General features: G+C 38.7%; 1 protein-coding gene across 1 annotated transcript in view; it reads right to left on the reverse strand.

The window, feature by feature from the left end:
* The window catches only part of TMEM30A (transmembrane protein 30A), a 42778-nt gene that overhangs the window by 12132 nt on the left and 16536 nt on the right, over positions 1–14110 (reverse strand). The window contains exons 2-4 of the mRNA XM_061207357.1: positions 7384–7491; positions 4874–4981; positions 13–100 (exon numbers count right to left, since the gene is read on the reverse strand). Coding sequence (XP_061063340.1) covers positions 13–100; positions 4874–4981; positions 7384–7491 — 304 coding nt within the window. The remainder of the gene's footprint in view (positions 1–12; positions 101–4873; positions 4982–7383; positions 7492–14110) is intronic.

Genomic DNA, 14110 nt, shown 5'->3' on the forward strand with positions numbered 1-14110 from the left:
TCTGTCTCATACCATTAAACATGCTGTTGGCAATAGCTCCGCAAGGAGCAATTGGTTTGTCTTCATTTCTTCGATAAGGCTCACATTCCTTACTGGGATTCTGATATTTAGAAGGAAAGGAGAGAAGTTATTACCCAGGCCTCTGGGAGAACTATGAGTTAGTCCTAATCACTGATTAAAAATTCAATCCCTCCATATTTCTCATTTGCAATGCATATAAAATGTCTATATTATAAACAGACTATAAATAATACCACATTTAATTACTCAAAATATATTTCTTAACATTACTGCATTATAGCCTTTCTTTGCATATACTGTCATATAGGTATATGTCAAATTGACTTTTATAAATTTATTTATTTTATTTTTGGCTGCATTGGGTCTTTGTTGCTGTGCACGGGCTTTCTCTAGTTGCAGCGAGCGGGGGCTACTCTTCGTTGCGGTGCGCGGGCTTCTCATTGTGGTGGCTTCTCTTGTTGTGGAGCACAGGCTCTAGGCGCGTGGGCTTCAGTAGTTGTGGCACGCGGGCTCAGCAGTTGTGGCTCGCAGGCTCTAGAGAGCAGGCTCACTAGCTGTGGCTCACGGGCTTACGTGCTCCACGGCATGTGGGATCTTCCCCGACTAGGGCATGAACCCGTGTCCCCTGCGTTGGCAAGCGGACTCCCAACCACTGCACCACCAGGGAAGCCCCCAAACTGACATTTTAAAAAATTTTCATATCAACACAGAAATCATAACTACAAACTGTTTTCTGCCCAAGAAAAACTAAGAAGCCGTCTATTGTCAATCCAGCTGTAACAGAATGAAAGGAATCTTAAACTGGAAGTAAGAAGACTGGAGCTTCGGGACTTCCCTGGTGGTCCAGTGGTTAAGACTCTGGGCTCCCAATGCAGGGGATCCAGGTTTGATCCCTGGTCAGGGAACTAGATCCCTCATGCATGCCGCAACTAAGAGCCCGCACGCCGCAACTAAAAAAGATCCCGCATGTCGCAACTAAAAAAAACAAAGATCCCGCATGCTGCAACAAAGATCCCACACGCGGCTCCCACATGCTGCAACTAAGACCCAGCACAGCCAAATAAATAAATATTAAAAAGAAAAAAAAAAAGACCTGAGCTAGTTCCAGCTATGTACTATGTGACTTTGCGCAAGTCCCTTGATTTATCTGCACTTCATTTATAAAATGAACATATTCAAGTAGATAATTTCAAATTTTGTAATTTGGGGTTAAATCCCACGTGGAAGGAAGGGAGGGAGGGAGGAAGGAAAAGTCTAATGCAGATTCCTAGAATATACCAATCTTCTCTAAATTGTGCACCCAGGTATAAAGAAAACAAAAATGTTGGCAAGGCAAACAGCACTTCACCTGTCCTCCAGATTTGGTTTTGACTTAGTCCCTATTGAAGATCTCAAGGAAATGTGGAAGCTGTAGGATTAATCCAGAGATGCTACCAAGTCTGATATCAGGTGTACATCTGAGTTGTTCTGCGACTCCAAGGCCACATTAAGCCATGTCTCACAGCACATAAACAAACCAAGATAGTCTCAATTTGAAATTAACTAGAACCTAGTTAGGCCTCTTAGGGCTATTCCATTATAACCAACCTTGACTTGTATCTACATTCTCCATGTCTACACTGGAAAAAGAACTACAGAAGTGAAAAAGACAGGAGAAGGTCAAGAAAATGTGGCAGGGAATCTCATAAAGTCTCTTTAATATTTGACTTCTCAGCTTTTTGGTCCCTAAGACATCTACATTCATAAAGTTAGTATTCTAAGACCATGAAGATAGACAATGTATAACTGGCTTATTGCTATTTGAATGTTTTGATGAAAACTGATTTCAAAAAAATAAGGTAAATAAACTCTCAATGGGGCAAATATATTCTAACCACTAAACCATTTTGGAGGGGAGTGGGGCAAGGAACAGCAACTTTATTTGGAAAACCAGCAGACAGAAAAGATGGTGGACTAGTGTCCCAAAGAACCATCTTCTAACTACTAAATTATTGAAGAAGTTTTTTAAAAAAAGGAAAATATTTACTACCTATGCATCAGGTACTGAACTAAGCAATGCTAGGTACTTTGCAGTAACTGGCTTAGGAAAGCCATTTAATAAAGAGTACCTAACATGTACCACATACCATGTAAGGTGCTAGAAATGGAAAAATGAAAAAAAAGTGCCTGCTTTTCAGCAGCTCACAATGTAATATAGGAAACAGACTCAAATACAACCAACTATAATATGAAATAAGAGCCATGATAAAGGTGTCTATATTCATTCCATATATATTTATTAAATGCCTTTCATGTGCTAGTTACTGGAGAGGCACTTGGTATATGGTGATTAAAGAAAGTCATGCTCCCTGCTCTCATGAGCTTGCAGTGTAGTTGGGAGGACAGAAGATAAGGGGAAGACTGTCTCTGGAGGTAGTATCATGAAAGTTAAGACCTAGAGAAAGTAGGACACAGCCACATGAAGAGCAGGCAGAAGGGGGCTTTAAGCAGAGAGAACAGTACACACCATTTAGAAAGAACTTGATACTTCTGAGAAGGTAAACAGGGAATGTAGTTAAGAGTATGGCAATAAAGAAAATGACCTATGATGAGACTGGAGAGTCATGCATAGCTCAGATCATCCTGAGTAAACAAACCACTGAAAGATTTTAAGCAGGGAAGTGGTATTTCCTTTTTTTAAAAGATCACTCTAGCAGCTATGTAGAAAATGGCCTGGAAAGGAAGAGCAAGAGTAGATGATATGGGGAGACAGTCTGTTAAGTAAAGTGAAAAGTGACTTGGAACAGGGTATGGATGAAGTAAACATGTAAAGAAGTTACTTTGCATCCAAAGACACTGAAGTAAACAGCAGGCCTGAGGTGAGAGGACCTCCAGGGAAAGAGTAAAAACCACATTCTAGACAAATGAAATGGAAATGCCCAAATGGGCAGATTACCTGCATCACCAGGCATGGTTAGGGAACAGCATATATGGCCCAGGGCAGCCAGGCCAAAAGTACATTAAGGATAGAATATAAAATCAAAGGCTGAAGTGGTAGGTTGACATCAGATTGTGAAGGGCCTTACATACAATGTTAAGTTACTTGAACTTCACTCTGTCTGTTCTTAACATCTTTAAAATTTTTGAAAGCCACCTGGTCTTAAAGTCATATATTTTGCTCTAGTCCAGGGATCGATAAATGACAGCCTGCAGGCCAAATCCAGTCCAGCAACTGTTTTTGAAAACAAAGTTTTATTGGAACACAGCTACCCGTTCACTTAAGTATTCTCCATGGCTGCATTCATTCTACAATGGCAGAGGTGAGTAGCTGCAATAGACTATATAACCTGCAAAGCTGAAAATGTTTACTATTGGCCCTTTACAGAAAAAATTCATCAATCCTTAGGCTTAGTCTAAAAGCTCTGCTTGAGGTTTGGAAGAAAAGAATCTCAGCTTCTTTTGCCCTCAGTGAAGAGAGTGTGTATCTATATAAAAGAACTGTAAATCAACCACCACTTCTAGGTCTTTCAACACACCCAATCTATGATCCCAATCAACAAATTCTTGGTGTGTCTCATCAACTTGGTGTGTCTCACAGAACTTCACCTTCTCTGGACTTGAGTCCTTAAAGTTGGATCCCACAACATAAATCCCACATGGACTACAAGATATTGCGGACCTAACCAGAATCTTTAAATAGACTTATTATTTCTTAAGATCCCAAACATCAGGAAATAGCAATAAAACCAGGAAGGATAACCTAGAGTAACTTTACGTTTACCAGGACCATTCTGGTCCCAGTATGGTCCTAAATTGCATTCTAAGAGTGTCACTGTTTCTAAGAGATACTTGAATTGCTGAAGGTTTGCTGCATTGGCAGCAATAATATAAAATACTTGGGCACCAACCACTACTATGAGAAGCTGAACAATAGTCAGGAAACTAAGATCCTCTAGTCCACAGATTCCCACACCAGGCTGAGCATCAGAAGGGGAGCTTGTTAAGAATAGATATTTTAGGGCTTCCCTGGTGGCGCAGTGGTTGAGAATCTGCCTGCCCATACAGGGCACACGGGTTCGAGCCCTGGTCTGGGAAGATCCCACATGCCGCAGAGCAACTGGGCCCGTGAGCCACAACTACTGAGCCTGCGCGTCTGGAGCCTGTGCTCCACAACAAGAGAGGCCGCGATAGTGAGAGGCCCGCGCACCGCGATGAAGAGTGGCCCCCGCTCGCCGCAACTAGAGAAAGCCCTCGCACAGAAACGAAGACCCAACACAGCCAAAAATAAACAAATTAATAAAAAAAAAAAATAGATATTTTAGAGCTCCACCCCTGTAGACACAGACATATGAGACTTAGGAGAATCCTGGAATCTGTATTTTCAAAAAGCTCCTCAGACAGTTTTTCGGTAACCCACACCCTTTGGACTTTACTACTCGGGCTTCCCACAAGGTAAAAAGCAAAGAACATACATGTTCAATTCTAAAACAAAATCTCAGAAATTAAAAGTAGCTTATTTACATATTCCTACCCAGTGTAATAATAATGGGTAAACCCAAACAGAACAAATTATATTCCCAGAATGCTAGACTCATCAAAATTCCATTACAAACAGATTAACAAAGCAAAAATCCCAATGATACTACTGGAAACAAGCAGGTTGTAATGTGTCCTCTGGCTGCAAGAAATCATTAATCTGTGCAAATCCCAGGGGAAAAAATTTTAACTAAAAACCTTTACTAAACAAACTAAAAATGTCAAAAAACACTTTAATTTCATCTAACATTATTAAATTTAACATTTCTAATTGAACAATTACCACATGTTCTTAGTTCTTAGACACCATAGTTTCATGTTCCATCATTTTACTTACAAGTAAAGCACTAGGATCTCCATTTAGTTGACTATCATCTCGAGATTTCACATAACGACGATGGTTTTGATAGAAATTAGACAGTCCATAATACATAAACACATTGCCCTAGAGAAACAGAAAGGGATAAAATGTTCATATAAAACTATTAAGTATGAAGTTGTTTCATGCATACATAAAAGCTATGTAATTTGCACTAGTTTAGAATTTGTGATAACTTAAAACAGTTACTGGGGTGAATTCTACCAGTACTTAGTAATCTAAAATGGTACAAATTGTAAATAAGGTTAAACAATCAAACCAAATCAAATAATGTTAAAGAATCAAATCAAATAAGGTCAAAAATCCAAGAGTCAACTTTGAAAATACTCTGAAAGACCTCAAAGATGTCTATTTACATTAAAACAAACAAACAAAAAAGCTCTCAAGGAATCTATTAGCCTACTCTGATCTACTTTCAGTTGTATTTATTTATTTTTTAAAAGTTTTTTTTTTGATGTGGACCATTTTTAAAGTCTTTACTGAATTTGTTACAATATTGCTTCTGTTTTATGTTTTGATTTTTTGGCCAGGAGGCATGTGGGATCTTAGTTCCCCGACCAGGGACCGAACCTGCACCCCCTGCATTGAAAGGCAAAGCCTTAACCACTGGACCGCCAGGGAAGTCCCCACTTTCAATTTTAAATCTTCTCTAATTCAGATTGGTCTTCATCCAATTAGCATCAACTTTTCAAAGGAATAATGCTTTCAAGCTTTCATTTACTGCCCAAAATAAATTCTGAACTTGAATTGGGACATAGTAAATTTCTCAGTAGGATACTATATAATATTAGTAATGAACAAATTAATAATTAGTAAAGTATCTAAGATAATGAGTCATTTTATAATAATCAAGAAAAGTACTTTAATGTATTCAGTGGAGTCAACTTGGAAATAACCTGGGAAATAAGGGTAACCTACATACACTGTAACTATTTAGAAGATGTTATGAAGTCATCTTGAATGACTAAGATTTTTAGAGGTGGCAAAAACATCAGCTATTTTCTCCTTTCTGGTTGCTACCTCTACTGTCTATAACCTTATACTCAATTAAAAGGAATTCAGAAAAAAATAAAAAAGGAATTCAATAACATTTTGCTTTATTTGATTTGCTGTTTTCATATACACAATCATTTATTTAAAGCTTGATTTTCAAACGTCAAAATATGCAAACTAAAAAAAAAAAAATATGCAAACTTTCCCATTCCATATAAAGAAAACATTTACATAGAAATCTTTCATTTATTTATTTGGTTGGTTGGTTTTTTGTTCTCTGAAAAGGCTTTTAGTCTAATTCCGTTTGGGCTTGTAAAGGAACACAGAGCCCACGAAAGAATGAACCTGAGGATGATCACCTTTGCAGAAGAAAAGTTCTGAAATGCTAAGTGTTTTTGTATGGGGGAAGAAACTAGTGGAGCTTCTAAATCATTACAAGTCTCTTCCATGTCTTTAATTCTGCCTGCTCTGACAAAAGCAGACGTAATGCATCTGTATAGTTTGTCCATCACATAAAAAAATCAAATTTTTATGATGCTTTAAAGTTATATGTTATTTCTGCCAAAACAAAATAAAATAATTAAATTCCTGTCTTCTCCCTCATTTATTTTCATACTTTTTAAAAAGGGGGCGTTACAGTCCCCTATCTCAGGGCAACAGCATCCACAACCACTAGATGGCAGCCATCTGCTAGGGACCTCAGAAGCCACCACGACCTTTACGAAAATCTAAAGCATAGCTACAAAAATCTAAAAAGTTGGCATGTATTAAAGCAGTTTTGCTCCCTGAAGAATAAAACAATAATTTTTTAAAGCTCAATTTTCAGGTAAAGGAGAACACAAACGGGTCTTGTCATGCCTATTTCTGAATCTTTGTGTCCTTTAGCATCTGCTCAGTTTCCAAGAAGAATGACAGATAAGTGTGAATGCAAAAGACACACAGACCACACACACACACACACACACACACACACGGATGGTATTCTAACTGCTTGTCAATAAGGTTTTACTAAGTGTTTGCATTTATGTTAAAGTATCATATCTGATGAAAAAATAATGCAATTAAATAATGGGTAAATTAGTATTTATTTTCCAAAGTAAAACTTATAGTATTAAAAGTAGGCAAAACAGTCTGAGCAATAATTTTTTAAATACAAGTAGATGTAGATAGAAACTTGATACCAAAAAAATTTTTGTACAGTTATAAAATTTTCCAGAAAAAGAATAGGTTTTAAATTTAATCTAAACTACTAACTACAATAAACTATTAAATTAATGTATTTAATTATCAGATGGCATAATCCAATAGCAAAACAAAACAATCTTCCTCAAAAGTGTATAGATTCCCAATAAATTAAAGCAACATCTCAACAAGAAAATAACTAGTAAAAAAAAAAAAAATTTAATATAATCAATCAATATAATCAATATTTTTTAAAGCATGGCTTTTCTAAAACATTACTTGGGAATACAGACCTCAAATGACTGTTCCAGTGTGAAGTTAATGGTACAAATACAAGGCGTCACGTTCGGAGACAAACATTTATTGCAGGGACTGGCAGGGTCCGTGCCAGTATAATCAATCTGCAAGAGAAAAATACAACTGAGCACACTTCCTTGGAGAACGTGGACACACTCGGAAATAATTTGCTATCAGAGGGAAAAATGAGTCTGACGGAGCAATAATAGCCCAGAAAAAAACTTCTTATAGGGTCATCTGTTTATTTTGACAGTGTGAGGTGTAAAAACTGTAAAGGGTCCTATGTCATCCTACCGGCTCATCTCTCCTTTTTACCAAAAGAAATACATTTATGCATAAAATCATAAATATAAAATTCAAACTGCATGATGTATAAAGATTTAAATAACTATAAAGTCTAAACAACTTTTCCATCATCTCAGCTTTCCGTGGCACATTTTCAAATTAAAAAAACAAACACACAAACAAAAAACTATCAGGTTTCTCAAGGGCTACCATTTTTTTAAAACCTGGCGTTGGATAATTAAGAATCTGTCTTATCTTTCTCCTGGGTTCCTGGCAGGGAGCCTCTAAATCCCTTTAAATTCCCCTGGTGATAAGAGTGTATTTGTTTTTGATAAGCCCCTTGATTCACACCAGAGTTTATGCTAAGGAGATGGCTCAGGTGAGGGCTGGTCACCAGAAAGACTAGATGTGATTAGGGACTCTGGACCAGCCCAAACTCTGGAAAGAGGGAGAAGGCTGGAAATTTAGTTCAATCATGTGGCCAATGTTTAATCAATCATGCCTTCATCATGGAATTCCAATAAAAACTCTGGCCACCAAAGCACAGGTGAGCTCCCAGGTTGGTTAACCCATCAATGTGCCCTGATTCTACAGGGAGAGGGCACGAAGCTCTATATTCAAGACTCTCCCAGACCTTGCCAAATGTGTCTCTTCATTTAGCTGGTCCTAGTTTATATGATTTATGATAAAACTATAATTATAAGGCTAGCACTTCCCTGAGTTCTGAGTCATTCCATTAAATGATGGAACCTGAGAGAAGTTACAGTAACCTCCCATATTTTTAGGCAGTTGGTCAGAAATGCAAGTGGCCTGGAGACCTCTGAACTTGCAACTGGCATCTGAAGTGAGGGCAGTCTGGGGGAGGGGGGCTTGGGAACTCCCGGGTTTGTAGCCGGTTGGCCAGAAGTATGGGTAGCCTGGGGCCCTGACTCGCAGCTGGTGTCTGAGTGGTCCTGAAGCACAGTGTTGGGGACCGTGCCCTTACACCTGTGGAGTCTGACACTAACTCAGGTGGTCAGTGTCAGAACTGAATTGCAGTACACCAACTGTTGTCAGAAGATCTGACCTGATAGTAAAATGAGAAAACTTTTTCCATTATACGAATTTTTTAAAATAGATTTTATTTTTTAGAGTGCTTTGAGGTTCACAGCAAAATTGAGTGCAAACTACAGAGTTCCCATATACTCCCTGGACCTACACATACACAATCTCCTTGATTATCAATATCCCTCGCCAGAGTAATACTTTTGTCACCAATGATGACCCTACAATGACACATCATTATCACCCAAAGGCAGTGGTTTACCTTAAGATTCACTCTTGGTGTTGTACATTCCATGGGTTTTGACAAGGGTATAATGACATATATACACCATCACAGTATCATACACAATAGTTTCATTGCCTAAAAAATGCTCTGTACTCTGTCTATTCATTCCTCCCTTATCCCTAACCCTTGACAACCATGAATCTTTTTACTGTCTCCATAGTTCTGCCTTTTCCAGAATGTCACATAATTGGAATCATAAAGTACGTAGCCTTTTCGGATTTACCTCTTTCACTTAGGAATATGCATTTAAGGTTCCTCACTGTCTTTTCATGGCTTGACAGCACATTTCTTTTTAGCATTAAAGATTATTCCATTTTCTTGGTCCACCATAGATTATTTATCCATTCACCTGCTGAAGGATATCTTGGTTGTTTCCAAGTTTTGGCAAGTACAAGTAAAACTGCTATAAACATCCATGTGCAGGTTTTTGTGTGGACCTAAGTTTTCAGCCCATTTACGTAAATAACAAGGAGTAGAAATGCTGGATTACATGGTAAGAGTATGTTTAGTGTTTTGTTTTGTTTTGTTTTTAATTATTTGCTTTATTTTTATTTTTTAATTTTATTTATTTATTTATGGCCGTGTTGGGTCTTCGTTTCTGTGCGAGGGCTTTCTCTAGTTGTTGTTTTAATTTGCAATTCCCTAATGATAATGTCAAGCATCTTTCACTTGTTTACTTGCCATCTGTGTACTATGGACTAAATGTTTATGTCCCCACAAAATTCATATGTTGAAGCCCTAATTCCCAATGTGATTAATTTGGAGGTGGGGACATTGGATTGGGGTTATTTATTTATCTTTTAAATTTTATTTATATTTTTGGCTGCGTTAGGTCTTTGTTGCGGCGCGCGGGCTTTCTCTAGTTGTGGCAAGCAGGGGCTACTCTTCGTTGAGGTGTGCGGGCTTCTCATTGCAGTGGCTTCTCTTGTTGCGGAGCACAGGCTCTAGGCATGCAGGCTTCAGTAGTTGCAGCATGTGGGCCCTAGAGTGCACGGGCTTCAGTAGTTGCGATGCATGGGCTCAGGAGTTGCGGTGTGCAGGCTCTAGAGCATGCGGGCTTCAGTAGTTGTAGCATGCGGGCTCAGTAGTTGTGGCTCGAGGACTCCAGACCACAGGCTCAGTTGTTGTGGCACGCAGGCTCAGTAGTTGTGGCGCACAGGCTCAGTTGCTCCACAGCATGTGGGATCTTCCTGGACCAGGGATCGAACCTGTGTCCCCTGCATTGGCAGGTGGATTCTTAACCACTGCGCCACCAGGGAAGTCCCTGGATTAGGTTTAGATGAGGTCATGAAGGTAGGGCCTCCGTGATAGGACTAGTATCCTCCTAAGATGAAGAAGAAAGACCAGAGCGCGCTCGTGCTCACGCTCTCTCTCTCTCTCTCTCTCTCTCTCTCTCTCTCTCTCTCTCAGCTACGTGAGGACAAAGTGAGAAGGCAGCCATCTATCAATACAAGTCAGGAAAAGGGTCTTTACCCTTTTCAGGGTGAAGAATCTGAAGGAACTGAATCTGCCAGCACCCTGATCTGGACTTCCCAGCTTCTAAGACTGTGAGAAATAAATGTTTGTTGTTTAAGCCATCTAGTCTATATTATTTTTTTTTTATAGCAGCCCAAATTGACAGATTTTGGTACTGAAAAGTGGGGTGCTGCTTTAACAAATACTCAAAAAGACAGAAGTGGCTTTGGAACTGGGAAACGGTTAGAGGCTGGAGATTTGAGATGCATGCTAGAAATATAAACATTAAAGGTGATTCTGGTGACATCTCAGAGAGAAATGAGGAGAGTTAGAAAGAAAGCTTCCATCTCCTTAGAGAATTAATAAATAAATGTGATCAGAATATTGGTAGAAATATAGATGGTAAAAGGCCATCCTGGTGAGGTCTTACTCAGAAATGAGGAACATTATTGGACAATGGAAAAAAAGGTGATCCTTGTCATAAAGTGGCAGAGAATTTGGCTAAAGTGTGCTCTAGTGTTTTGTGGAATGTAGAACTTGTGAGGGATGAAACTGGATATTTAAGTAGATTTCCAAGCAAAGTGTTCAAAGAGTGTCTTGGTTCCACCTGACTGCTTATAGTAAAATGGAAGAAGAGAGAAACAAATGGAATAAGGAATAACGTTAAGCAAAAAGGGACCAAAACTTATGATTTGGAAAATTCTCAAACCTATCCATACTACAAAAAATGAGAAAGCTTGTTCTGAAGAGAATACTACAGTGTAGCTGAACAATCATTCGATAAAGAGATTAGTGCGGGTTAGAACCACGGACCTAATCAGCCATTCCAGCAGAAACACTGCCAGTGTGAACGGAAGGGGAAAGAGAAGGGACAAAATGAAGGAAAGCTGAGGGACTTGCTTAGATCCTACAGGACTGGCCCATACAGCCATTCGGCTACAGAATGTGCTATTGATTCTCCAAGATGAGAAGAATGATCCCAAAGATGATTTCGAGATCATCAGGGCTACATCCTCGGTTCATACTGGGGGAGGAGTTCAACAGACCAGACGGCAGCAATCCGGAGCCTTGGGGCAGGACTTCTACCCCAGTGGATCCTGAAGGCAGAGTGTTAGACCAAAGAGTATTATTCTCAAGCCTTAAGATCTGATGATATTTGTCTTGCTAGGTTTTGGAGACTTGCTTGGAACTCATCACCCCTTTCTTTTCATTTTTTCCCCTTTCAAATTTGAGTGTCTATACTATGTCTGTCCCTCCATGGAATTCTGGAAGCACATCTGGTTCCACAGGTTCACAGCTGGAGAGAAATTTTGCCTCAGGATGAATCATACCTTGAGTCTCACCCATATCTGATTAAAAGGATATTGAGAAGACAGTTTAGACTTTAGAGTCGATAGTGGAACCAGTTGAGACTTTTGGGGCTGATGATGGAATGAAAGTATTTTGCATGTGAGAAGGACATGAATTTGAGGAGCACAGGGGCAGAATGTATGAACTGAATGTTTGTGTCTCCTCTCCCTCCAAATTCTATACTGAAGCCCTAATCCCCAATATGATAGCATTTGGTGGTAGGCCTTTGGAAGATAATTAGGTTTAGATGAGGTCAGGAGGGTGGGGCCCCCATGATGGGATTAGTATCCTTAATAAGAAGAGGAAAAGAAATCAGAGCTCCTTCTCTCTATGCCATGGTAAGGACACAGCAAGAAGGTGGCCATCTGCAAGCCAGAAAGAGGGTCCTCACCAAGAACTGAACCTATCAGCACCATGATCTTGGACATCCCTGCCTCAAGGACTGTGAGAAATAAGTACCCGTTGTTTAAGCCACCTACTCTACATTTTGTTACAGCAACGTAAGCTGACTAAGATATCGTCAGGTGAGGTATCTGTTCAGGTTTTTTGCCCATTTTTAATAGGGTTTTCCATTTTCTTTTATTGACTATTAAGAGTTCTTTGTACATTTTGGTAACAGTCCTTTATCAGATATGCCTTTTAACAATTTTTTCTCCCAGACTATGACTTGTCTTATCACTCTCTTGATAAATAAGAATTTTATCATAAGCAACCCTAATTAATTGTCTTTAATAAAGTAAAAAAGAAAAAAAAAAGCCAACTAATCTTTATTTCTGAAGCTGAACATTTAAACTTTATATATGGATATTCAATTTCTTTTTATAATTAAAAAAAAAGGTTAAAATATGTATATAGAAAATAGAGCATCAAATTACAACATCTACAGAACCCTCCTACATTGTTGGTGGCAATGTAAATTGGTACAATTTACAATTGTACCTATTCTTGCTATGGAGAGCAGTATGGAGGTTCCTTAAAAAACTAAAAATAGAACTACCACATTATCCAGCAATCCCACTCCTGGGCATATATCCAGAGAAAACCATAATTCGAAAAAATACATGCACCCCAATGTTCACTGCAGCACTATTTACAACAGCCAAGACATGGAAGCAACCTAAATGGCCATCGACAGAGGAATGGGTAAAGAAGATGTGATACATAGGGACTTCCCTGGTGGTCCAGTGGTAAAGAATCCACCTTACAATGCAGGGGACGCAGGTTTGACCCCTGGTCAGGGACCTAAGATCCCACATGCAGTGGGGCAACTAAGCCTGCGTGCCACAACTACTGAGCTCACGCGCCTCAACTAGAGCCCACACACCCTGGAGACTGCACGCCACAACTAGAGAGGAGAAAACCCACACGCCACAACTAGAGAGAAGACCATGCACGTCAACAAAAGATCCTGCATGCCTCAGCAAAGATCCCACGTGCCGCAACTAAGACCCAACACAGCCAAAAATAAATAAATAATAAATAAATAAATCTTAAAAAAAAAAGATGTGGTACATATATACAATGGAGCATTACTCAGCCATAAAAAAAGAACAAAAGAATGCCATTTGCAGCAACATGGATGGACCTAGAGATTATCAAACTAAGTAAGTCAGACAGAGAAAGACAAATATCATATGATATCACTCGTATGTGGAATCTAATTTAAAAAATGATAAAAAATGAACTTATTTACGAAACAGAAACAGACTCACAGATTTCAAAAACAAACTTATGGTTACCAAAGGGGAAACGGGGAGGGGGGGATAAATTAGAAGCTTGGGATTAACATACACATACTACCATATATAAAATAGATAACCAACAAGGAGCTACTGGGTAGCACAGGGAACTCTACTCAATATTCCGTAATAACCTATATGGGTAAAGAATCTGAAAAATAATGAATATATGTATATGCATAACTGAATCACTTTGCTGTACACCTGAAACTAACAAAACATTGTTAATCAACCATACTCCATTAAAAATTTTTTTTAAATAAAAAAAAATTACATCTAATTGCTTTTCAAAAACCACAAAACTGCTTAATAAAACTTGGTTTTGTCAAATTCCAATATAACCTATTGAAATGTCCTCCTTCAAAGCTTACTTACTAATAAAACTTTGTTTAGAGAAAATTTTCATTCACTGCAAATATCTAAGAGAAGCTAGGCACGTAATTAAAACAAGCTAAAAAAACAGGTCTCCTAAATGAAGAGAGGTAAAGCATATATAATTTTTCACTAAACCTGTGGGGCCACAGCTTCCCACCCAGGGCTTATTCATGCACAATATTGCACTTA

The sequence above is a fragment of the Eubalaena glacialis genome, chromosome 12, assembly GCF_028564815.1.
Source record: "Eubalaena glacialis isolate mEubGla1 chromosome 12, mEubGla1.1.hap2.+ XY, whole genome shotgun sequence".
In the NCBI taxonomy this organism is placed as follows: domain Eukaryota; kingdom Metazoa; phylum Chordata; class Mammalia; order Artiodactyla; family Balaenidae; genus Eubalaena; species Eubalaena glacialis.